Raw genomic sequence first — 25900 nt, forward strand, 5'->3', positions numbered from 1 at the left:
CGTTATAGATGCATCTTGTTTAACATCCCAATGCGGAAACATTTGTAATAACACTATTTGTTAATTAAAAAACAATAATCTCGATTGTTTGTACCTCCATTACTTCCAAATCCAATAATAATAATAAGAATGATGCGAGGGACGAAGTACGAACTACTACAAATGATTATTTAGGGAAAGATACAAGGAAAAAGAAGTCCAAAGAAGAATGAGAAGAACATTTTGGCTGAAAAATCTGCGCCAATGGTACAATAAAAGTAGGCGTTCTATATTTCGAGCTGCCGTGTCCAGAGTTCAAGGTGCTATGATCATCGCCAATCTTCGTTAGGAGATGGCACCAAAAGAAGAAGAAGAATGATACAAAAGGTATTTTAGAAACCGCGCGCATAGTGAGGAGGTTCCTGTCTCTGTAGCCCTCACCGTTGGTTGCTTGAGTCGTGGGATTCCACAGCCGGTGGTATACTATTTTTTTACATAATGTATTTTGCTATTTTTTAATGTATTGTATAGATAATAAGTTGATAAATAATAATAAATCATCCCTTATTTGTCAAAATCGGTTGAGTTATTAAGGCTTCAAGCGGCCACACATGAATAAAAACTTACATATGCGCCAAATACCTTCTGAGTGAATGTGGTAAATAACATATGCCTCTTATCTTACTAATATTATAAATGCGAATGTTTAGATGGATGGATGTTTGTTAGAAGTTACCTCCGGAACGTATGAACGGATCTTGATGAAATTTGTCACAGATGTAGAACATAGTCTGGAAGAATACATAGGCTATTTATTAAGTTTTTTATACTTAATAACTAGCCTATGTATTTATACTTCACAAATAGATATATCAAAGTTAAATTCAATATTTTGTCCATTTGTTTTCTTATGAATAAACTTTGTAAGTAATGAATTGGTTTTACAATTTTTGTTAATTTACACAATATTAGGTACATTCAATGCTTCAAAATTAAATATGCAATAATATCTACGTTATTCAGTTACTTATCAGACGAAGCAATTTGCATTTATATAACTCTAATTTTACTTTTGACCTTAGCTTTATCTTTTCAGTCTAGACAAGTTATAATAATAGAAGTTAAGTTTACGGCAATCTTTATCTTAATGGCCTTTATTTAAATATATTCCATGGATTTCGCGAGTTTTGAACATAGTAAATCAGTGGATTATTGTGCGTGTTATGTATAAACTAGTTTTTAGATGTTCGATTTTGTGAAATAAGTCAATAGGGTAACACTGTGCCACATTTTCGATACAAACGTCGTGTCTGTCTTTTCGTGTTGGAATAATAAAGATGTTTATTTCTTAATAACAAAATTCTTAGGTTTAACAAACGTTAAACCTAAGAAAATTATGGTTTTCTTAGAACGAAAAAAAAGGTAAAAAATTTGAGTATTAACTACAAAATACGATTTATAAAATAATGAGTGCATATAAAATACACAACTCAGCCACATAATATTTTTAAAGTAAATTTGCACTGCCGAAGTAGGCTAGTGAAATCAGTTTTTATGTACACAATGGATGCGTTTGCCAGAGCTCTTAACGAGCCCATTCTAGCAACCGATTTCCGCCAGTTAATGCCATAATGACTGAAATTATGGCCGGCGTTTTATCGCCCCTTATTAAATATTAAAAGTAAACCAGGATATAAATTGAACGAGTACAGATATTTGGTATAAATAAATTAAATTAACAACACAATAGTTAGGTTTAAAAGTACAATAAGACATTATTATCTATTCATTTATTTCAAATAGTAGTATCTAGTTGATTTCCAACAATAAACTATCGTAAACTTATGTTTTCACATAGAAAACATTTTTTTAAAACATGTGTCTACTTTTCAAAGTTGTGTTTACTTGTTTCGGGAGTGGAAACCCACAGTAAAGGTCTATCAACAAATACCTCACGGAATATGGATCAGAAATATTGTCAATAGAATACAAATAAGTTCATTGTAACTAATTCCTAACGATTTATGATTTTGCACAATAATGTGCCATTAAGTACATTCCAGTTAACACAATTTTCGCTTGGCCATTCTTCGAAAATATTCTCATAAGATTTTCACCTTACATAAGTATTGTGCAGCCAGGATTATGCTTTAAATATTTTTAAAAGTAGCTCCAATAAGTATTTATTGTCGTATTTTAATATTTAATTTTATGATTAAAACCTTATTTGCGCTGAATTTCTTTATCACTGCTGTTTCATTTGTACAAAAACATAGTGTCAACTATCAAACAAACTATCTATGGTTTTGTCGAAAAGAGTGAGAGAGATGAGACTATATTTTCATACGGGATAGGGATAATTTACTTCTTCTTCACTCAAGTAAACTGATATGAATTAACTAATAAATATATTATAGAATCTCAAATGAAATTGTTAGTATCGAGAGTGACCCTATATTTAAATGAGTCGGTCACCCGTGTAATCCCCAATTTCCATTTGGTTCATCAGCATTCGGGCAGGTCGCAGCCGCCACGCATAGCTTTCATGAATCATTAAATTTTATGCTTATCTAAAATCAATGCTTGCTGATGTTACATTAATCTCGTTGTTTGCAAATTTAGTATTACTTTAAACTTAAAAATCATTAATTCAGGTGCGTCGGTACAAAAAAAATATAAATCACATTTTGAATTTTTGGAACGAAGTTCCTTATCGCGCGTTGTGAAAGGGGGCTAGACGGAAAAAATTCTTACGAAAAGTTGTCACGACACTTTTTGCTATAGTAAGTATGTTAACGACGAATGAGCGCTACTTCACCATGGCAACGACGTGACAATATATAACGAAAATTCATAGAAATAAAATGTACTTCTTGTGAAGACTTAAGTTTTTTATTCATACAATAAACATTGGTTCCTTCACTAATTAATCGAAAGGAACTTCGTTCCATCCGGGTGTCCCTTGACAACTCTCAAGTTTTTTTTATGATGATAATTGGTTTTGTACTTGGCCATATTTTTACACTGTTCCAAAAAAAAAATATCGTTTGTTCCGCTCCTCAATTAGTCCTTACGATATCGTGGGTTTCCGAAACCTAAATTTCTATATAAAACATATCGTCATCTCTGTCATTATCTTTGACAAAACAGACATAACAATATGTTTTAAACGGAGATTTCAGTCTCAGAAGCCCACGCTTAGTGATACATGACACGTAGAAATGGTGTACACATGCTAACATATTAAATAAAATTACTAAAAATTCGGATTAAAAGTTGAGGTATGGAAATTAAACGTATCAAGTGAATGCAAAATTTTATTAGCAAATGCTACTAAAGGTCCGATTCCACGTCGATTGATAGTAGATTATTATTTCGTTAAGTATTTTTCTTGAAATTGACCAACAAAATTACTATTTCAATTTAATATAATGAATTAAAATTAATATTTAAATAAAATAATCTTTTGAATTTATCTAAATAGTTTTGTCCGATGGCCATTGCAAAGATAAAAATAATTTCATTCAAAAAAAAAAACAATAAAATTCACAAAAGCAATTGTAATAAAAATAGAGATATAAAAATAAATAAACTTCAAACAACTTAATAAAATTGGTTTCACTTAAATTGGAAAATTATAAAACATTGAAATATCCACATATATTTGGTGTAGTAAATAAACATCGGACTACGTTATACAGGATGTTATTACGCATCATATCATACAATTATACACATTAAAACATTACATGAAAACATCAGACATCAGGACTATATAGCATGTTTCATGAATGCGCTCGACGAGGTGCAACGAACGTAGCGTGAGGTGAAGTGGACGCGCTGCATGCGAGATACTTCACATTCAATGTTACAATGTTGTTCGTCTAGTTCATTACACCTGTATAAAAATATTGTTTTCTCACTCGCACTCTTTGAAAATACAGAGATGGCAATAGATTTGTACTATTGTTTCAACATTGGAAACAATAAAATTAATATCCACGTGAATACTTTGATGTATCCGAACTATTAAAAATTAATATCGTTAAAGTTATTACATATTTGTAAAGAATGAAAAAAAATTTAACCTATGCGTTATTTCAGACTGTAATTTATATCTGTTACAAATTTCATTCAGATCCGTGAACGTTTCGTAGTTACAAGGTAACAAACTTCCATCCAAACTTTCGTATCTTATATCTATATATATAAAAGAAAGTCGTGTTAGTTACACTATTTATAACTCAAGAACGGCTGAATCGATTTGACTGAAAATTGGTGGACAGGTAGCTTAGAACCAGGAAACGGACATAGGATAATTTTTACCCCGTTTTCTATTTTATTTTTTTTTATTCCGCGCGGACGGAGTCGCGGGAAAAAGCTAGTTTATAATAATAATTAGGTTTTTAATGTTCTACTTTGTGTCGTTTAGTGTGATTACATACTTTAGTGAAGAAATTACTTTAAAGTAAAAAAAAGTCTTGAATAACGCTTCCATTTGACTATTTGATCAGTCAGTCATCTCATATGTTTTCGTCGATCGTATATAAAAGCTTTTAGTGAAAATCGTCGCCATTCCTACAAGGTCCAAACGCTTATCTGAAGCCATTCAGTATCCGTTAGCTCCCTATCAATTGGGGAAACCACTTTCGATAAATTACAAGGCCTGATAAAGCGGAGTGAAAATGTTACGCACTTTGAACTTTTCCACGTAAATATTTGAAACGATCTTCTCAAACTGCTTTCGATCCGTGCGAGGGATGTAAATGCCGCATTCGAAAATAGAATTAGAATATGTACCTGCCCTTCTCTCTGTGGAGGGTCGGCACAGAATGTACAGCTCTTCCATACATCTCCATCAGCTGTGACACAATACATCAATACTTTCTTCGGTCTCTCTACATTTCCACCGTTTCTTAATACTATAAAGGAGAAAAAGTAAAGTTAAAATTATTTAAATCTTGACTAAAACATAACAATGTGTCGTCACAACTTTCCGAGGAATCGAACCTGGTGTACAATTTACAAATATAATTTTTAGAGATCTTTGAACTCCCCATATTCATGTCATATAGATAATTAATTTCTGATATAAATGTATAAAATAAATTACGTTCAAGCAAAAAGCTATTTTGATACAACTCTACTGAAAACGTTATTGACGTTTTATCATTTGTAAATGTTTATTTTCATGCTCTGCTATTGAGTTTGTATTTCAAACGTTAAGGGGAAGCTTATCATTAAAAAATGAAATAAAAATAACACCTAAGTGAAAAAAAATCAACAAAATTTAATCAAGGAATCAAATGTTCATTTGTTTATTATAATAGTTTCACCGTGGGTTTCTAAGACCAAAATATTTGTATGAAACAAATCGTCATCCCTGTCATTATCTTTAACAGAATGTTTTAAACGGAGATTTTAGTTTCGGAAACCCACACTTTACAATTTATATTAGAGGGTATTTAAAATGAAAAATTAGCGAATATATCAAATTAAATTTACCCTAATCATTGGACTGTATCCCTGGCTATTGAAATTTAAAAATAAAATTAAAATCAATTCTTATTAAAATCTGTAAAAAACATAAATAGCTGCCACTTAACAACGTCCAAAAATCTGATAGCTAAGTGCCCGGAGCAGTTGTTCTGACAAAATATTATTTTTTGTGGCAGTGATTGATGGATTTATTTATTTTCCGACAAACGATCCAGCGATACCACAGACTGATCATAAATTTCACAAAATACCCACCATTTAACATACACCTCAGCTCTTCCTAACCAATCGTCATAATTTACTTAATTCCCGTCTGATATATTATTTACTTTAATACCAGTAGCTGCTTTAAGGTAGGGCCATGTAGGAGAACCGGCCAGGTCATCGGGCATATGAAGACGCCGCAAACGCTAGAGTCGGATATAAATGAGCACATGCGATGCCTCCTAAGATAGCTAACCCTATCTTTGCAAAATTTCCCCCCGCAAAAATCTCGCTTAGAAATACTTAAAATGGCGCTTATTACTACCATTTTTTTTGTAACAATTATTTATTTATTTAGTACATTTATGCCCTTTTTAGGCATTGCGTTATACATAGTTTTTTAATACTCTTACAAATTACTTATAAATAAGATGTATTAAATCTTACTAATATTATAAATGAGAATGTTTTGGATGGATTTATGGATGGATGTTTGTTTGAAGGCATCTCCGGAACGTCTTAACGGATCTTGATGAAATTTGGTATAGGTGTAGAACATAGTCAGAAAGAACATATAGGTTACTAATAAAGTTTTTTTTTTATTCCGCTCGAACGGAGTCGTGGGCGACTGCTAGTTAATATATAAATATTATTTATTTATCAACAAAAATAATTATTACTTTAAGTGAGATAACTGAAGGCTGCATTTAAACTAATATAAGGTAAAATTTCGTTAAAATATCCGTTTAGAATTCTTATTCCCACAGAATAATATGGAACCAAAACTTACTTGAATATTCAATGTGGTCGAATAAGTAAAAATACGTTTGTTGAATATTCCTTTTGAAAGTTTTAAAGTGAAACTGAAATAGAAAGCCTCAAAAAATATTTGTACGTAGCAAGGTTTTATTAAAAACTAAATAAAAACGGCAACAGTCACGTATTAATCCGGTGTCGACAGTTTCGGATACGTGAATGTAGATTTTTTTAGTTTATATTAATGTCTCGCGAAAGTTTAAATAATTTAAAAGCTTTTACTATTAATTGAATTTTAAATACTGATATTTAAACGATATATTATTGACCTCTGTATAATTAATAAAATAATTACATAAAGTAAAAAGGGAGCGTCGGTGGCTGAGGGGTTAAGCACTTGACTTCCAATCTGCAGGTCCTTGGGTTCGAATCCCGCCATGTACCAATGTGTTTATCGATTTTCGATTTACATATATACATTTATCCGAAGTTCTTACGGTAAGGAAAACATCGTGATGCAACCTGAACATATCTGAGAAGAAATTCAATGATATGTGTGAAGTCAACCAACCCGTACTGGGTCAGCGTGGTTGACTATGGCCTAGTCACCCCTAACTTGGGGTAGTCTCCGAGCCCCTCAGTGGGGACGTATAGTGAGCTGATGATGATGAAAGTTATAAAAATTGTAACATAAAGTGAATTTAAATAAATTTCATACAAAGATAAGTTAGTTTTAAGTATGATAGTAAAGTTAGAAAAGCTTTAGAGAAAATTTAAAGTAAAAGCAAAAGGAAATGTACATCACAATATCGAAGTAGTAATTCATTGAAAGTGGTTCTCTCAATCGACGTCAGAACTAAGATAAGATTTCTCAGCTAAGTTAGCAAAGCTTCGTGCTAAAAGCTTTTTATATTCGTAATACTTAGCATAGGCACCAGTATTCACGAGAAAATGTTGAAAGATATTTTTAACAGATACATGAAAACTAGAGATAATTAGATTTAAATTACTATAAAATAATAAGTGAAAATGAAAATATTAAAAAATAATATTCATCTATGGATTTATTTTTAAAATTTAAGGGCCTTACTATAAAAAAATTTGACAGTGTTTCAAATACATTTTAGCTTAAACATACGTTAACCCTTTTATACCGCGACTCTAGCGCTCGGCGCGGATTTTTGACAAATCATGGTTATTGAAACATTAATAATGTTGACATTTTGGTCTAAGAAAACCACGGTTAGACAGTGCGAATCCACAGTTATGAAATACGGTAGTTTTGTATTATATAAAATATATTGATACGATAAATCAGCCTTAAAAGCTTCCTAGCAGCCTACATTCAACTAATAGATAACTTATGACAGTGTCGATAAAAACACAGCTTAAGCAAACAGGTTTAGATGAAACAAAACTCTATTGTCTAAATGTTAAGGTTCAAAATCCTTTTATTATGAGCAATTGGTTAATAAATTCTACAAAAGCGTACATTTTAATAAAATATTCACTTGTATACTTTTTGGCCGAATTCAAAAAAAAAGGAAAGGAAGTGCTTGAAGATGGGTCCCATTTATTTGACTTTTTTTAAATAACTAGAAGACTAGTAGATTTTGAATTTAGCATCAAAAGTTGTTACAAGAAAGAATAGAACTTTCTCAATTTTGAGGGTTTTCATGACATTATTCTGTTACTTTTTAGTGCATTTTGCTTGAGATTGTTTTTTATGGAGTCGGCTATCTTTTATTCTTAAATTTTTTATTTTATCTTCTCTAAAAAAATTATTAAAATAAAATTAACTTAGTTTTTAATATATTTGTTTTTTTTTTGTTTTTATTGTAATCATAACATTTAGTTTTTCTAATATTTTTATTGTCATTGGTCAGAATAATTACAAGTAAAAAATACAACTGCACAAAATAAAGTCTATAAAAATCAGAAAATACACAACTTAGCAACCTATTTTATTGAAATCCAATCCATTACCAAATTATACGGAAATTCACACAATTAGAAATAGACACATAAGCTCATTTAGCTCGTATCAATGTTTTACAAATAGGTAACATTTTCAAAAGCCATGTCCAGACCGCTACAGATTATATCGGCCACAAAACATGACCGCGGGAAGCTCATTACAAAGTCGATATTAATGACAAAGAAATATATTAAATGTTAACATGTTTGACTTAAATTCTCCACAACTGCACTCCGACGTCACGACTTAGACTGATCTGTGGAAATGCACCTTTTGTCGACTTAGTTTTCTAAAGGTGCGTTTCCACATATCGTCGGTGTTTTCGCCTCAAATTCCCAGCTCTCACGTTATGCCCCCATATTCTGTTAGTTAATATTTCCTTGGCGTATAAATCGTGTTGTTTATGCGCCTTGTTTCCGCGATCTCGCTCCACTACTCTTGTGAAACGGCTTATGTTTATATTTTCTGAAACCTTTTACAACGGTTAATGTTGTTGGTTTGAAAATGTATATTATTGTGCCAAACATTTGTTTAAACAATTTCAACACCAAATTCTTATCATAAAAAAAAAACATTTTTTTTAAACTTTTCGTAAAAAAAAAACGACGAACATTTCTCAGTATTATTAGAATTCAAAAATGATTTAGTATTAAAAAAAGCAAGTAAAAAAATCTGGCCGGTCACCATCGCACCTCCCTCCTCCTTCCCGTGGTTGATAAATCACGATATTAACAAATAAATAACGCGAATTTAATTTACGCGAACGGCTTCTCTGTTTGAACTTGTGAATATGTAAATCGGGCATGAAACGGCGATTTTGTTATGCAAATTTGTATTTGCATCTGGCGCAAACTCCCTTTTGTGGTCAACATTGTGAGTCATCATGCGGAGGAATTATTTAAAAAAAAACATGGTAAAAGGTTGAATGACATATTTTAAAGGGATGATCAATGCCAGATTTTAATCCATATGGTTACGACGCATACATAATTTTTGTTTGCGTCGCATTAATTGTTTGAAATATATTATGTAAAAATAACCAAAGCAGAAATCACATTATGTTTGATACGAATGTTTCGGCAGTGGAAACCCAAAGTTACTCCAACTTTGAAAGTTCGGCAACGAGTATGTTCAAACTTTCGAAGTTGCCGCAATGCACTGCATTTGACAGTCCACTCGGTCCAATACGTTCAGTCCGGTCCACTTCGACCCGATTTGGTCAAAGTTGTACATTGCTCTTTTGACGATTTCATTACAATTGGGTTTAAACACATGGTTACAACCAGGATTGCTAATTGTAATTTAAAATGTATTCTGTTAAATTGGGAAAGTTTCTAATGACATTAGAAAACCACGAAATCAGATAAATATTTTAATCTTACTAATATCATAAATACGGAAGTTTAGATGGATCGATGGATGTTTGTTACAAGGTATCTTCAAAAACGGCTCAACGGATCTCGTTTAAATTTGGCATTGATATAGAGTTTCGCGCGGACGGAGTCGTGGGCGCCAGCTAGTTCTGTATATATTCCCGGTAAAAATTGACCTCACGAAGTATGTCAGTAGTACTAATTAATTTTTTAATACAGTTGTCTTTGATGAACTTTTTAAATAATTATTTTTACAATAAGCTGACAATTTGACATCGTTATATTATAAACTATCGATCATTGATAGTAGGATTACGAAAAAGTTACAGCCGTCTATAACACGACTAATTTTAATACACTTAGTACTGAGGTAACCTACAAAGCGCTCGCTTTTCTACTAAAAGCATTCCTAACTAGTTATATTGAAACTGCAAATTAAATCGACCGCATAATGGAACCGCTGTACTGTATGTAGGAAAACAGTATTCATCTATTTTTCTTCTACACTACCTATTAATTAAATTTATACCTTACCGTGCGGGAAACAAGTACTAATTTCATTTAACTTTCATTTCAACTCGGTTATGAAAGGAAAACTTCATTCAATTTTAATTTAAATTGCTAAGAACATCGTATATTTTTATTCAACTAGCATCAAAGTTGAAATGTTAGGCAAAAAGACGAGCAAATCGATCTCAGTTTTTATACTAGATTTATGTTTAATGTACGATTAATTTTTAAAAAACGATAGCAAAATTTTGATTCACTTTTATCTATACTAATATTATAAAAAGCAAAAATTGATTGTTTGTTTACATTGAATAGGTTCTGAAAGTACTGAACCGATTTGAAAAATTCTTTCACTGTGGGGAAGCTACACTATCTCCTGGTGACATAAGCTAAATTTATTATTAGATTTTTTTTTATTTCGCATGGACGAAGTCGCGGGCAACACAAAGGGTTGGTCACGATCCTACCTTTGAAAATTCAAAATTGTATAAAAAATATTAATTTGTCTGATGATGCCTGAACTCATTAATTTTAAATTAATCGGAATATATTTTTACAATGAATTTTACCATAAATGTTATATATAAGTAACAAGATAAATTTTATAATCAAAAGAAGAAATAAAAACAAGATAAAACAAGACACCAAAACGAATAGATATGAAAAATATATTAATAAAATATTTTATATAAAGCCAAAAGAGGCGCGAAGCAACCCCGAGGCCGCAACACGGTATGCCCGTGAGTAACCAGTAGTCAATTATTGTTCGTATGTACTGCCAGAAGAATTAATGTTGAAAACTCTACAAGCGAAGTTAGAAACTGTAAATGGTTCTCAACGGAATAAAACTCTTGTAGATATAAGATGTGTACGGTAAACAGTAGAACAGTGGAGGAGACGCTTTGTATTTCGTCGTCAGCTCGACAATAAACCTCCCAACTTTTATAACGTAAGATAACGAGCGTAGAGTCGTGGAATTTTTATTAGCACTACCCTCATATGAATACCGAGTGTCAGAATCATGCAAAACGTGCACTCTCAATTGATTTTCTGCTATCATTTTTGTAGACACTCTGTTTATGATAGTGTTGAATTTTCATATAAAAATCATTATTCAATTTTATTCAATAATAGCAGTTGCAATATAAAATAGCAAGATTAATAGTAGTAGTATGTATAACTTGAAACTATGTTCTATGTCTGTGCCTAATTTCAATAATATATATCGAATCGTTGTTGAGTTATCGAGTAAATATATTAACACATCATCAGCTCACTATACGTCCCCTCCGAAGGGCTTGGAGCCTACCCTAAGTTAGGAAGTGACTAGGCTATAGTCAACCACGCTGGCCAAGTGCGGGTTGGTTGACTTGACATATATCATTGAATTTCTTCTCAGATATGTGCAGGTTGCATCACGATGTTTTTCTTCACCGCATAAAATATATACATAAAAATACTAATAAAATTAAAACAATAAACATGCACGAACACACGTTGAAAAACTAGTTTTAAACTAGCATTTTCCCGCGATATCGTCAGCGCGAAACAAAAGGAAAAAATTAATAGCTTTTAAAATCGGTTCAGTAGTTTCGAACCTTATCAATGCAAACAAAAAAAAATCAAATCTCTCCTCTTTATAATGTTAATATTGAAATATATCAGTAAATGTTATTCAATTTTTATATAAAATCAATCGATGATTAAAATTCACGTTAACCAATTTCATGTAACCTGTGAATATGCAAATTTGGGAATGAAACGAGGATTTTGTTATGCAAATGAACTAGTAGCGACCGCAAGCCGCGTTACAGAATCTAATTTTTGGTGTGACTATTCCATTTATAGTATTATAAATCTTAATTATAAATCGGCACATAAAAGTGTAGGAGCACCGCTGGCTCAGGTGTTAAGCACTTGACTTGCAATCTGCAGGTCCAGGGTTCTAATCCCGCCATGTGTTTTTCGATTTTCGATTTACATATGTACATTTATCCTGATGTAAAGGTGTAACCTGCACATATCTGAGAAGAAATTCAATGATATGTGTGAAGTCAACCAACCCGTATTGGACCAGCGTGGTTGACTATGGCCTAGTCACCCCTAAATTGGGGTAGGCTCCGAGCCCCTCAGTGGGCACGTATAGTGAGCTGACGATGATGATGATGAAATAAAAGTGTGATTACCGATTTTTAAAGTTTGTATGAGAAAAAATTTTCTCGAGTTAGTAATACAGTTGTTGTTTTTATTATTAGAGATAATATTTCCATAGAGAGCTTTATTTTTCACCTAATTTTGTTATTAGAATACTTTCATTTACTACAATTAAATAGTAGTGTTTAAAGTTTGAAGAGTAACCTGACATTTCGATGTAGAGAGGTACAATTTAATTGACATTCTATTCCAAATAATCCGATCCGAGTTTGCACTGTCCAAGTTCGAGAGTTAGTCTGTGCACTCTCATTTAACAACTAAAGTACTATCGCAAAATTCACCAGTATGTTAAAGGTTGATTCCAGATTATTTTATAATTTAAATTTTAAAACTTATTTTTTTTAGCGAAACGGGAACGCGTTTAATGTGTTGTTAAAACATCGGATAGACAATTGTTTCATAAAAAAGTAATTTCATTGGTATAAGAAGAAAGATCTTATGTTTAGTGAATGTTACTGTCAGTTTCGTAGCTAAATCGCAGTCGTAATACATGTATGCATATTAAGATATTTTTTCTGTTTTTGCTTATTTAGTAATTGATTTATATCAGGTTAAGATATGTATATGTAATCATATGTTGTACAAAGTTGTACGTGTAAGTACAGAAATGAACAATATTATATTGGTAGGGGAAATCGAAAAAGTTAAATCTGGCAAATTTCAAACAGTCCGATTCAATTTGCTTTCCTTATTGGACAAGAGTTCTTGTTTGTAAAGAGATCCCGCTCCGCGCCAGAACGGAGCTTTGTTTGTTTTGTATTGAAACAATTTGGCATTTCCATCTTGTAATGCATTTAGAGGCGTATTCTTAATACTTTTATTTTGTTCTTAAAATATTGAAAGAAATAATGTTTTGATTACTTTGTAGCGTTTACATCTTACTAATATTATAAATACCAATGTTTAGAGGGATGGATCTTTGTTTAAAGTGATGAAATCTAGCACAAATGTAGAACATAGTCTGGAAGAACACATACATTACTAATTACGTTTTTGTTTTTATTCCGCACGGATGGAGTCGCGTCGATTTCTTGTGTTAATATATTGTTGAAATAATTGTGAATAATTAATTCTGTAAAAGAGATACACGTCAGAAAGTTTAACACAATATTGAAAGCTTATGTAAGTTTAACTTAAATAAAGTTTGTGATGTGTAATGGTCGCTCTAGACGCTTGGTGTTTGCTACAAACAGCCACAATCATCAAACAAGTGTCAAACACCCAACATAAATAAGCGTCCTTTGATTTGTATAGAAAAACCGCAGAGACGCCGATCACTGGCACAAAACAAAAAATTCTTAGAAAGATATAAAAAAACTTAAGTAATAAAATACCCAAACTTTGATCGTGTTCTACATCTATTGGAAAAACCTGTTTAGTAGTTTTTGAGTTTATCACGTTTAGACAGACATCATAACAGACGATTCGAAGTTTTATTTCATGAAGGCTGAAAGTTGTGATATAAATACGAATGTTTAGATAGATGCATGGTATCTCCAGAATGGTTTAACGGATCTTGATGAAATTTGGCACAGATGTAGAACACAGTCTGGAAGAAAACATAAGCCACTAGTTAAGTTTTCTTAATTCCGCGCGGAGAGTCGCGGGTAACAGCTAGTTTTTTTTAAATAAATATGAACAGGAAATAAAACGTATCGAAGTATAATTTATCTGCGGAGGATCAAAATAGTGAAACAAGATGATATCCCTTTTATTGTACGGTTTTGGTTTTCCTCAATAACATGTGAAAGGGAATCCAGTAAACGCATTACACGATCCACAAAAGAGATATAAATCGATTTCATTATTGTGCTAATGATATTTTAAGTATCCTTTTTTACTATATTTTATTTAATACATACTAAAAAAAGCGTGGAACATTATTTAAACAAATTAATAAAATCTAAGTGTCTATGTAATAACGGAATAAAAATCATATTTCGTACATGTCATGGATTTAGCGTTGCTAATAACGAAAGTCCAATTTCTACATTTTATCTGTCTGTTTGTATGTCTGTCCGCAAGGCCGCGTTTCTTCCGGGTAACCTCCGGAACGGCTGGATTGATTTTGCTGGGACATTAACGGGAAGGTAGCTGCAGTATGTTGGCTTCTTTTTTGTGCTGACAAAGTCGCTGGCTAGTACTTTTATATGAATCTAATCTTACTGCGTGTTTCGACGGATAACGAATTATGCGAAAACATACTCTTATCTACCTTTTTACAAAGAGATTGAAAGATAATCTTTATGTTTTTGTTCATTGTTTCAACTTGAGTTACATTGTTGATGGTTAGTCCACAACAAAACCTTTTTAAAAATACGCTGAACCATGTTTTCAAACGGATGCATGCATAATATACTTATAACATAAAACATGCTTGAACATTTCCGTGGGACCCGCGGAATGTTTTTATATTTCACCAGATGCTATCACGCCTAACCTCACTTGAATATTCAATGAACATGTGCTGCTCATGGTATGTTGATTTATTTTAAACTAAACTTTTGCTTTATATAATATGACGTGCTGCTCAAAAAATATGAACATAACTGTAAGTAATTGTATGGAATCTATAAAGCTTAATAAATAAAATAAATAAACTTTTGCTTGTGAATCCATCCCCGCAAAAGATATCTAATTAGAGCAATTTGTTTTCAGACGTGTCTTAATTCTAACTAGAAATACTTTTTCATTGTCCATTCGATAGTAAAATTCATTACAAAATCAGGCCAGGACTTTCGCTCGTATTCGTAGTGAATCCAACTGTTAAGATATGCGTTCGCGGCTAACTACGAACCGCCATTACGATTGAATTGAATAATACAACATCTCATAATTGACTTATCAAATTGTTTTAATATTTTGCCGTAGCAAATGTTGTTTGTGTTTTATATTAAGTCACATTTTTATACTTAAACTAGCTTTTACCCGCGACTCCGTCCTCGCGGAATAAAAAAAAAAATAGAAAACGGGGTAAAAAATATCCTATGTCCGTTTCCTGGTTCTAAGCTACTTGCTCAGCAATTTTCAGTCAAATCGATTCAGCCGTTCTTGAGTTATAAATAGTGTAACTAACACGACTTTCTTTTATATATATAGATACTAGCTGTCGCCCGCGACTCCATCCGCGCGCAGTTAATAAGCTTATATGACACGTTCGTAGATTTACCATAGCAGCGCCATCTATTGATTACTTACTCAACCCAGTCGAAAGGTATCGACATCTGTTAGAATCATTTGGAGTTAACAGATAATTGTAACTGTCAAATAATAACAGACAAATAACACTGGTCTGCAAAAAAATTTTTTTTTTCTCTCCTTCAAATTTTATGCAGTTATCTTGTCTAGTACAACAATACTGAACATAAATATATCATTCAAAGTTTTCTAGCACGTCTATATTCTTTGGGATGGAATTTTTAAGAAAAACAATTTTTTAATATGAATTTTTTATCATTCATTTAATTACTTAAATAATGTTGGACGTACACTATTACACAACCTTTAAAACGCATATGACAATATCATTACTAGTTGTCAATCCCATTTTACTTAGTCGTTTTTTTTCTTTTTCATATTTTATAATGGAGTTTCCTGATAAATCGACCAACAAAAATCTGCAAGTATTGCTTCGGATCATTTCCCGTTGTGTCCTCTCTATGTGCAAAATATCGTGATGAAACCTCTCACAGTCTTCATCAGATACTGTTCTGAGATTTGGTGCGAAAAATTTTAAGTGAGAGTGCAAAAAATGAATTTTAAGAAACATTTTACTTTTTTGAGCCTTGTAGGAAATGAGAAGTTCTTGTTTGATTTCCTGATAGTTCTGATTTTTTTCCAAGAAAATTTTGGCACAAATTTTCTACAAAAGCAGTCTGCGCCCTTTTTTCGAATTGATTTAAATTTATTTTAAAACTTGAGTCCTTCATAAGCTCGAGTATTTGAGGACCTACAAAAATTCCTTCTTCTAATTTCGCCTGATCCGGGGAAAGTTTGTTTTCTAGTACTGAAAGAACTGGGCTTTCACAAAGTTTTGCATAAGACCCAGCTTTATATGAAGTGGTGGAATTTTTTTTTTTCACTAGGAACGAAAGGATATTCTTTACATTTTTAGATACAGGAGACAAACTCAGAGAGGTTTTGATTTTGAAAAAAAAAAACCTTCTTTGTGGTCAGCTTTTTACTATGTTGTGTTTGTCTTTTGCGCGACTGTCCCACTCACATAACAAACCACAAAATTTGGTATTTACCATTTGGTGATTTTAACTGGACTGTAATGAGGTCATCCTCCTTGCAGGCCAGTTAAAATTGCTAAAACTTTTAGATCAACACAAATGTTCTATGCGTATTGTGAATTTTTGATTTCTTGCAGTAATAACATCATATTCCCATATAATTTTCTTTCATATTCGCTTAAAAAAGCGTCAGATAATATTTTTTTCTCTCTTTCTATCACTGCACACCGTTTATTTGTGTGCAAATACAATCTCAACCAATTAAAGTTGCTTTAACGCGAGAATAACATAGTATAGTAATATTAGTATAGCAAAAAATCCCATAATTTCTAAAAATCTAAAATCAACATTAAAAAAAAATTAGACGTGATAGCATAAAACGAAAAGCAGATATAGATTGAGGATGGTAAACTCTTTAAACGGATCATACTTTTATTCAAAGGAGGATTTCGTTGCAGACCAGTGTAATTAGCAATAAATTAAAATTGCGACTATAATTTGAGATTTAAACTATCCTATCTCTCAAGTTGGATCGAACTGCACATGGTGTGCGAATTTTATTATAATCGGTTAAGTGGTTTAGAAGTCCATTGAGGACAAACATTGTGACACGAGATTTATATATATTAAGATATAGACTTAAATAAGACAAAGATTTTAATTCTGAAAATAAATTAAACGCTATAAGTAATTTCAAAATTAGCATTACAAAACCTTCTTCATATTTGTCAGAGTTGATCCCTGCGTTGTGTGACAGAAGGGCATTCATTACGGGACCTTCTTGCCTCTATCGCGGTTAACTCTTGTTGTATTTGCCCTTTGACAAATTATAGTATCTTTGTCGTTAGAATTAACCATTTATGGGCAGAATAATGCTGTGATAAATTAGAAAGGGGACATATGTACGATGTTAATAAAGGGTTTATCTCCCCGCAAACCCTTGTGACACTGAGAAATGGAGACATATGGATGTTGTGTTGTACTCACTTAAATTTATTTAAGGTTAATTGACCTACCTTTAGTATCAGTAAGTTAATTTTTTTGTTATGTTATCTTCATTACTTTGTCCTTATCCAACTCAGGTCGAGATATCTCCGGCTCAAGGAATCTGGATGTTTGGCGTAGGCTATTTATTCAGTTTTTTTTTTAATTCTGTACGGACGGAGTTGCGGGCAAAAGCTAATTATATATAAATATATCTCTCTATCACCAATGCCTATAGCTTTGTCATAGTAACAGATACAGTCGCGAGTAATAATGAACAATTATGATTTTAAATAACACCTTATTGCATAACCACAGTAACATAAACTCCATAGGGTTGCCACAATAAAATAATACGATTTTTACGATTATTTATGATGTGATTATCACAAGATAAAATACCTCTTTTACATCAAGATATCATTTACAATTAACATAATACATTGGCTGCAAAATGTCATTTTGAGACCAAAATGGTTCCAAAACAATTTCAGATAATAGAAAGGGAAATTGCATAAAACATTAAAAATGTATACAATAACTACGTATATTCTTTGTACGACAAATAAAATTAATTTAACGATGATATTAAATTTCCTTATTTTCATTTATACTTATTACTTATTTGAAGTAATGAGAACGAATTTATAACAAAAATATATTTTATGGCTGACAACAAAATAACAAATTTATCGCAACAAGAAATCTCGAAAGGAGCTGACATTCACTTTGTTTTTCGTTATCTGACAACCCTAATATTTTACTACGACGAGGAATATTAAACATCACGACACGGTAACGAGACGGGATGCTTGATTTGACATAATTTCTCTACACATTTAAATAGATGTGCGTGATAAAATAATATGAATTTGGTAGCTTAATGATTTAAGACGTTATGAGTTAGTTTAAATTTATTGCTCAACAAAAAATTTTTGTTATTCTTTCTGTTGTTGAGTATTCTTGCTAGCGGAGGTACAAAACATTATTTTTAAAAATGCAAAAGAATTCAATTAACTTTAACATTTGGACTGTTAATTGAATAACTATTGCAACAGAATAGATAACCATGACAAGGGATAAAATAGAAGTCATTGACATTTGAAAAATGAGGCGTCGCAAGCTTTAGTTAGTTCCTCTCCTTTTCCATTATATTTTTAAAACAAAAAAGGTATTCTTTTGTCACGAGTATCAATGAAGATTAATAATGTATTTACCTCAGTAGATATTGATTATTAGTAGCCTTTTTTCAAATCAAATCAAGTGAGCTGTAAAGCGCTTTAACGTCAGTCATATTAACCGGGGCTTTTATTCAAATTCAGCGTTCGGTTCGACGCTCATCGCTGAATGGCGCGCTTTATTATTCAATTCGTGAATAAATCTTACTTTCCTTAATGCGTCATCGAATCGTTCTCTTAAATTACCTCCAATGAATTTGAATCAATAAAACCAATTGTACATTTTGACACAAATTCTGAAATATGAACGCCCTAACTCGTTCGGAAAATACTAGATAGCGTTATTTGTCAAGCGTTACTTAAATCAAAAAGAATGAAAACGTAGACGGGCAATGATAGATTTTGTTTGGAATATAAAATTAAATAAGTTATTTCTCGTAATTGTGAGAGTGCATTCATGCTCATGCTTGTCATCATTTTAAGGACAAAGAATACATGATATTATGTGTTCAAGAATAAATACATATAAGTAAATTGTACTTTTTTACAGTAGTAGACGCCAGCAAAATCATATTAGAGTAGACTCGCCCGATACTGCAATTTCGGATGGCTATAGGCAGCGGTCGCTTCTCTATTTCGACTAATCCAGGTGGCCGCTTGTTCGTTTGCCATATAATATAATAAAAAAATTAAAAAAGTTGAAAGTGATTATTATCAATTTAACACTAGTAACTAAAGATAGCTCTTAGGAAAGACAGGTGCTAAATATTTTTTTTAGTACTGAATAAAGAGAAGAGATTGCCGTAAGCGTGTATAAAATCAAGTGAACGAAGTTCAAAGCGAAATGGAACACAATATTACAGCATAATAAATATGAACAAAGATAAGCTTTCGCTCAATCTCGATAGTTGAACGGAACGTGAGATAATGGATTTTTCCATCTACAAAGAAACAAGTAGGTCGTAGCGGGGTCTATTCATCTCATATGTGGGCCTGGAGTCAATGCCTGCGCTTCGACAAAACGTTTCTTTATTTCATTAGAACGCATTCAGCGAAACGCCTATTGTGTATAAAGTGCACTGCCATCCTCTCAATTCTAAACAATTGCACTTTCATTCCAAAGAAAGCACTTTCCTATTCAGCAATAATAAATTCCCTGAAAGTTTAATATTTTAATAAAATTTAAGTAACTAAGTCTAAGTACCATATTGATTCAGACGACGGACCTTATTTTTATATTCGTCACAATCACGATGACAATTGTTTCTGAGCTTTATTCTACTTTTATGCGTCAGCGATTTTTAATGAATTGTGATAAAGCAAAAAAAAAATATTGTGTCTTGCACTGCAAATAGCTACGTATCTGTAATTATTGTAAAACAGCAATTTTTTTGACGTAACAACGTCTTATAAATCGATGAACCCCGACTGCACGCACGAAAAAGCATGACTCATTGTTACGTTTCACTTGTGCTGAGCGTGCAAGCGAGAGCGTGGAACAAGCGATAGAGAGGCACGATCGGCCTAAACGTTATCACGTAAAATTTTCGTCCGCAACTTTCTATATATTTTTTACAATTAATAAAGCAGCGCTTGACCACGATCCCATCTTTTGTTAAGTGTACTTATGGTGTTCTGTGGCCGGCCATCAAAGATAGTGCCTTTAAAAAAAGCCTATGCAATTGCAAACAAGTCCTACTAAAATCAAAACAACAAAAATACTTCTTTCCTTAGCCTTTAGTCGTACTGTAAGTTCACTTTGCTAAAATATTCACAAAAAAACATGTTCAAATATCAGTTACTTGCTTTCAATACAGAGAAAGTTTTTTTTTTCAGAAAATGAAATTGAAATGTACGAAATAAAGAGTTTGTTTCTTATTTTTTAAAAGCATTGATATACTACTAGCCGGCTAGTGGTAAATCAATGTTTAAAAGACATGACATGAATTGTTTTTTCGTGCAAAACGGAACCTATGAAACGTCATGGTGGCGAATTCCAGACGTACAAAATGTCATGTCATTGTCATTCATGTAAACGAAAGTGAAAAGTTATTAATATTATCCAAATATTATTTCATAAATTTGTAAAGTTCCATACATTCTGTCGGATTTATTATTTTTATAATAGTGTACAGTTCTTTTAGCTGTAAAGTTTATAACAGAAATATCAAGTGAGATACTCGAAATCGACAAAGGGATTTTACCTTAATCTTTTTATTTCTATTTTCGTGCTGTATGTTAGGAATCTAAAATGGATTGCGTGACTACATTAAAACTTTTAGTTATTGGAGAAAGTGGAGTTGGTAAATCAAGGTAATTTGTAGTATTTATTATCCCAATCTTTGTTAACAATTGCGCATTATTTGAGGTGTGTCAAGGGCAAAAAAAAATATCTATTTGTTTTGATATTACTTTGAATAGAATTTTAAGTGACTGTTTATCTAACGAGTCCCGTAAAGATGTAATTTGTTGGTCACATCTAATATAAATAATCCAAATTAGATTGCTATTTTTAACCCATACAGTTTTATATAATAAATATTTATGAAGGTCTAATTGTGGCGGTGATTCATTAATATTAAGTACACAGATATAATTAAAAAGAAAGCTTCCCCTTGATACAGCAGCAAGTTAATTCCCTTAAGACCCAAATATGTAATTTAATGAAGAAAGAAAATCTCAAATTGTGTTTGGTAAAAATAAAAAAATTGTAAACCATACCATTGTTTTAGTATCATATTAGCGTTCACAACGGGAGATTATAACGCCTCCTTTCCTGCCACAATAGGAGTGGACTACAAGTGCAAAGTGATGGATGTAAATGGACTCAAAGTTAAACTGGGCATTTGGGACACAGCGGGGCAAGAGAGATACAGAACTTTGACCAACAGTTTCTACAGGTATTCAAATGTTTGTTCTGTTAAGTGACTTATATGACTTGTTTATTTAATTCTTTGTCAGTTCTAAACTTTATTGTTTAGAATAATATAATATCTTGGTGGCTCTTAAATTCTCTTGAGTAGTCTGCATAGAATACAATTTTGGGTGTAACAGTGCTTAGGGTTATGCAGGGAACGGTACTGCACAGCAACCTGATTACATTGAGCTGCCATGTAATTTGAGAAAAATTAAAATGATAATATATACTGTATAATATGCACTGTAAAAGATAAAAATATTTAACTTTTATAAGTTTAAAAATATCATTTTATTTTATTAGAAAACTTTTTTAGAGATGCACATGGTGCAATCTTGGTGTATGATGTTTCGGAACCCAAAACATTAGCCAAGCTTAATGAGTGGGTCGAAGAGTTACAAGTGTATTCCACAAAGAAAAACATTGTCTGTCTTGTGGTTGGCAATAAAATTGATAAGGTAATTTTCAGCTTTAATTTAATATTTACACCTAGCTAGATAGAATGATAAGTACAGATAGACGAATTTTACAATAGCTTATTACGCCCCCTGACAATGTCAAATAAGTGTCACAAGATCCTTGTCATTCTGAAGCTGACTTGTCACTTTTTCTTTTATATAATTTTTGCCGAGGTATAGGTAAGATATGTTTGATGGACGGATGGATGTAGAATCTTTAATATTAATTAAGATGCTTGCAATAATTGAAGATACATAACCATTTGAACAAGAATTTGATATTGTAACCTCTAAGTCATACTATTAATAGATCTGATAACATGAGATGATACAATGTACAGTCACTTTTGTTTGCGGTGTACCAGTTACAGAAAAAATTGTATTGCAACACAAAAAAAAATTAAAAAACTTATACAATTAAAAAAGTAAAAACGAAATAATGTAACTCCTTTTTATAAAAAATAAGCTTACTGTACTTCTAGAGCAGGGATCCCCATCCTATTTTGTAAATACAAGTGACCCCCCTTTTCCAAAATGAACCGTTACCATAGACCCCCCCCCCATGGCCAAATTACCCACTTTTAAGATCAATTATTATTATTATTCATTCTGGCTTAGGTCAATAGAAGAAGACAGAGTAAGAATTAGCAATGCTTTAAGTTCAATATCAACCCCTTTGTGAATCCCCGTTCTAGAGTAAACAACACTAAAAATCTGTAGGTTTAGCAAATTTAATGTAAATTTACAATATAATTAATAAAATTAAATGTTGGTATAGCCTCGTGTAGTTCCGAGAGAGGCCGGCCAGGCATTCGCAATGAAACACAGAATGCTGTTCATAGAAAGCAGCGCTAAAACTCAGGAAGGCATAAACTTGGCTTTTGAAGAGCTCGTGCAAAAGGTAAGTTTGATCCTCACTTTCAATAACCTTTTAATTAAGTGCTGTGCAAGTTTTCATTTTGAATTTCGCCAAGTTTTATACTTGTAAAGCTTCAAGATATAAATGCGTTGAAGTTTTGAAAAATGATAAAAGCTTCGGTATTGTTATACGATAAACTTTGACATTTTATTAGTATTGCTTTTAGCTGGCTTTTATCCTATCTTGAAAGTTTTTTCATAGTTTATATTTGTCTATATTTTCAACATATTGGATACAATGAAAAAAATCGATAGCCGTATTTGATAGTGGAAAGTTTTGTCCCACGAGTATTAGACTTGACGAAATTATGAATACTAGCTGTCACCCGCGAATCCGTCCGCTTGAAACTAAAAAAAACATAAGTAGCCTATGTGTTCTTCCAGACTATATTCTATATCTTTCTTAAATTTCATCAAGATCCGTTGGGTCGTTCCGGAGATACCTTCAAGCAAATATCCACCCATCCATCCAAACATTCATATCTATATATCTATATACATAAAAGAAAGTCGTGTTAGTTACACTATTTATAACTCAAGATAGGTCGAACTGATTTAGCTGAAAATTGATGGGGGAGGTAGCTTAGAACTAGGAGACGGACATAGGAACTTTTTTATCTTGTGTGCATTTCTTTTATTCCGTGCGGACGAAGTCGCGGGTAAAAGCTAGTTTATAATATGAGTAAGATATTAAGGCAAAATTTTGACCGATCAAGATTGAATAGTAGCTTAGCTATGACTTATTTTTTAAGTTTTGACTCACTTGCTGTAAGTGCATTGTCCAATCTCATTTCTCTTGTACAGATGTACATAGACGCTGCACTATCGCAAACTTGTTACAACACAAACGAAACTTTAATATGGCCTCTTTTACCGAACTATTTTGTGGCCACTCTCATGTTGTAGTACTAACTACGATATATTTATAATTGTTCCATATTTTAGATAATCGAAACACCAGGTCTTTGGGAGTCGAAGGGATCATCGTCAAATATTCGCGTATCTAACGAAGATGGAAGGCAGCAGGAAACTTCGTGCTATGACTACACTTGTACTATATAGTTGAAAAATTATAATTTTTTAAACATTTGGCTGTATTTGTAAGAATCTTTATCAAATGAAAATTCCTATATACCACAAATATTTTTTTCTTTCTTCTTGTTTGACAACTTTAAGATTATGGGACATACATGTGAGCGTTTATAGTCTTACTTTTGTATGAACGGAATAAATAGTTTTTTTTTCCATACAAAGATAAACGAGTGAAAAAATGCAGATATTTTTGCAGAGTTTTTGCCCTATCTCTCATTTGTGATTAGTAAGAGATATATTGCCTGATTTGACTGAAGTTCTAAGATTGTTATGACCGAAAAATATGCGTAAATTTAAATAATTTGGGGTTAAGTTACAAATGTTAAGGATTTACACAAGTGGCAGAAGGAGATTTGATTGTTTTTTTTAGTTTCCCGTACCAAAAAACCTTTAAATTTATGACCATTTGTGTTCTTTTTTTTTTTCAAAGTTAAGGAGGGATGGCAAATTTTTTTTGATACTTCTGGGGGAAACCCACTGCAACACTAATAAGTTTAAAAAGTTAAGTTATAGTACATGTTAAAATAATATTTTTTTAAATGTTTTTAGGAAAAAAAAACCAACGTTTAAATTTTTATTAATTATATTTTTTCAATAAAAAAATAACCTCAAAACAACATATAAAGTACATTCATTTTTAACTTAGTTACTAGTTTACGTAAACAAATACTAAGTAAAATTATCCAATACCAAGTTTTTTTAAATCAAAATTTTTTTTTTACATTCTATGAAATATTTAAATTCGAAATTTAAATACTTTACAATATATTGCATGCAGAAATTAAACATTAATAAAAATGAACTGAGAATACAAAAAATCAACCTTAATGCCTTTGAAATATAGTTCATTTTAAATCAAATCTCACTTCGATAGAATTAGTTCATTTTATCTTTCGACATATCATAGCTGTATTTGTAAATTAGTCGGTTATTTTTAACATCGTTGTTTTCTGAGACCTCCGTTTAAAACATGTTTTATATAGAGATTTCGCTCTAAAAAACCCACAATAGCTATTATAATTTGTAACAATAATATTTTGTTTCAAGATTTTACTTATATGAAAAAAATTGACACTAAAATTGAATAAATGCTAAATTAAGTTAACATTAATACAATGCAAGCTTAGCGTTTAACTTCAGATAAGTTTATTAATTAAATAAAGTTAACTAAACTTTATATAACTTAATAAAGTTAACTAAAGTTATCTGTTATTCAACTGCTAGTTAAGCGTTACCGATTAACTTAATCTAACGTTGGTTAACTGAATTTGTAATCTAAATCAAATATTGAAAAGTTTTACGTTTAACTATCTTATGTTTATAAAATTAAGATTTTAGAACGCCTTTGATACTTTGTACCAATGTGTATAATGCTGTGATGTGTCTATATGTATATTTATAATGAAAATTAATAGGAAAATAAAAGCTTAATACAATATTTTTATATCATTTTATCCAATTTGTTCACTATAGGGTCAATTATGTGGTCACTAAGTACCATAAATACTGGTAACACTAGTAAAATTGTACAGTTCAATTGAATGGAAACACATTATAAGAAAACTTTCTAAACAATTTTAACTTTTAATCGTTAAGCCGGGCTGC

At 31.6% G+C, this 25900-nt stretch overlaps 1 protein-coding gene across 1 annotated transcript; it reads left to right on the forward strand.

Moving 5' to 3' along the window:
- The first annotated feature begins 21025 nt into the window (after nt 1-21025).
- Nucleotides 21026-24395, forward strand: LOC106714140 (ras-related protein Rab-18). Its single transcript, XM_045679366.1, has 5 exons — nt 21026-21223; nt 21643-21810; nt 22144-22285; nt 23064-23186; nt 24149-24395. The coding sequence occupies exons 1-5, from the start codon at nt 21162-21164 to the stop codon at nt 24263-24265; spliced, it is 612 nt and encodes a 203-aa protein (XP_045535322.1). The 5' UTR covers nt 21026-21161; the 3' UTR covers nt 24266-24395.
- The last annotated feature ends 1505 nt before the right edge of the window (nt 24396-25900 follow it).

The sequence above is a fragment of the Papilio machaon genome, chromosome 9 (assembly GCF_912999745.1).
Source record: "Papilio machaon chromosome 9, ilPapMach1.1, whole genome shotgun sequence".
Taxonomy (NCBI): Eukaryota; Metazoa; Arthropoda; class Insecta; order Lepidoptera; family Papilionidae; genus Papilio; species Papilio machaon.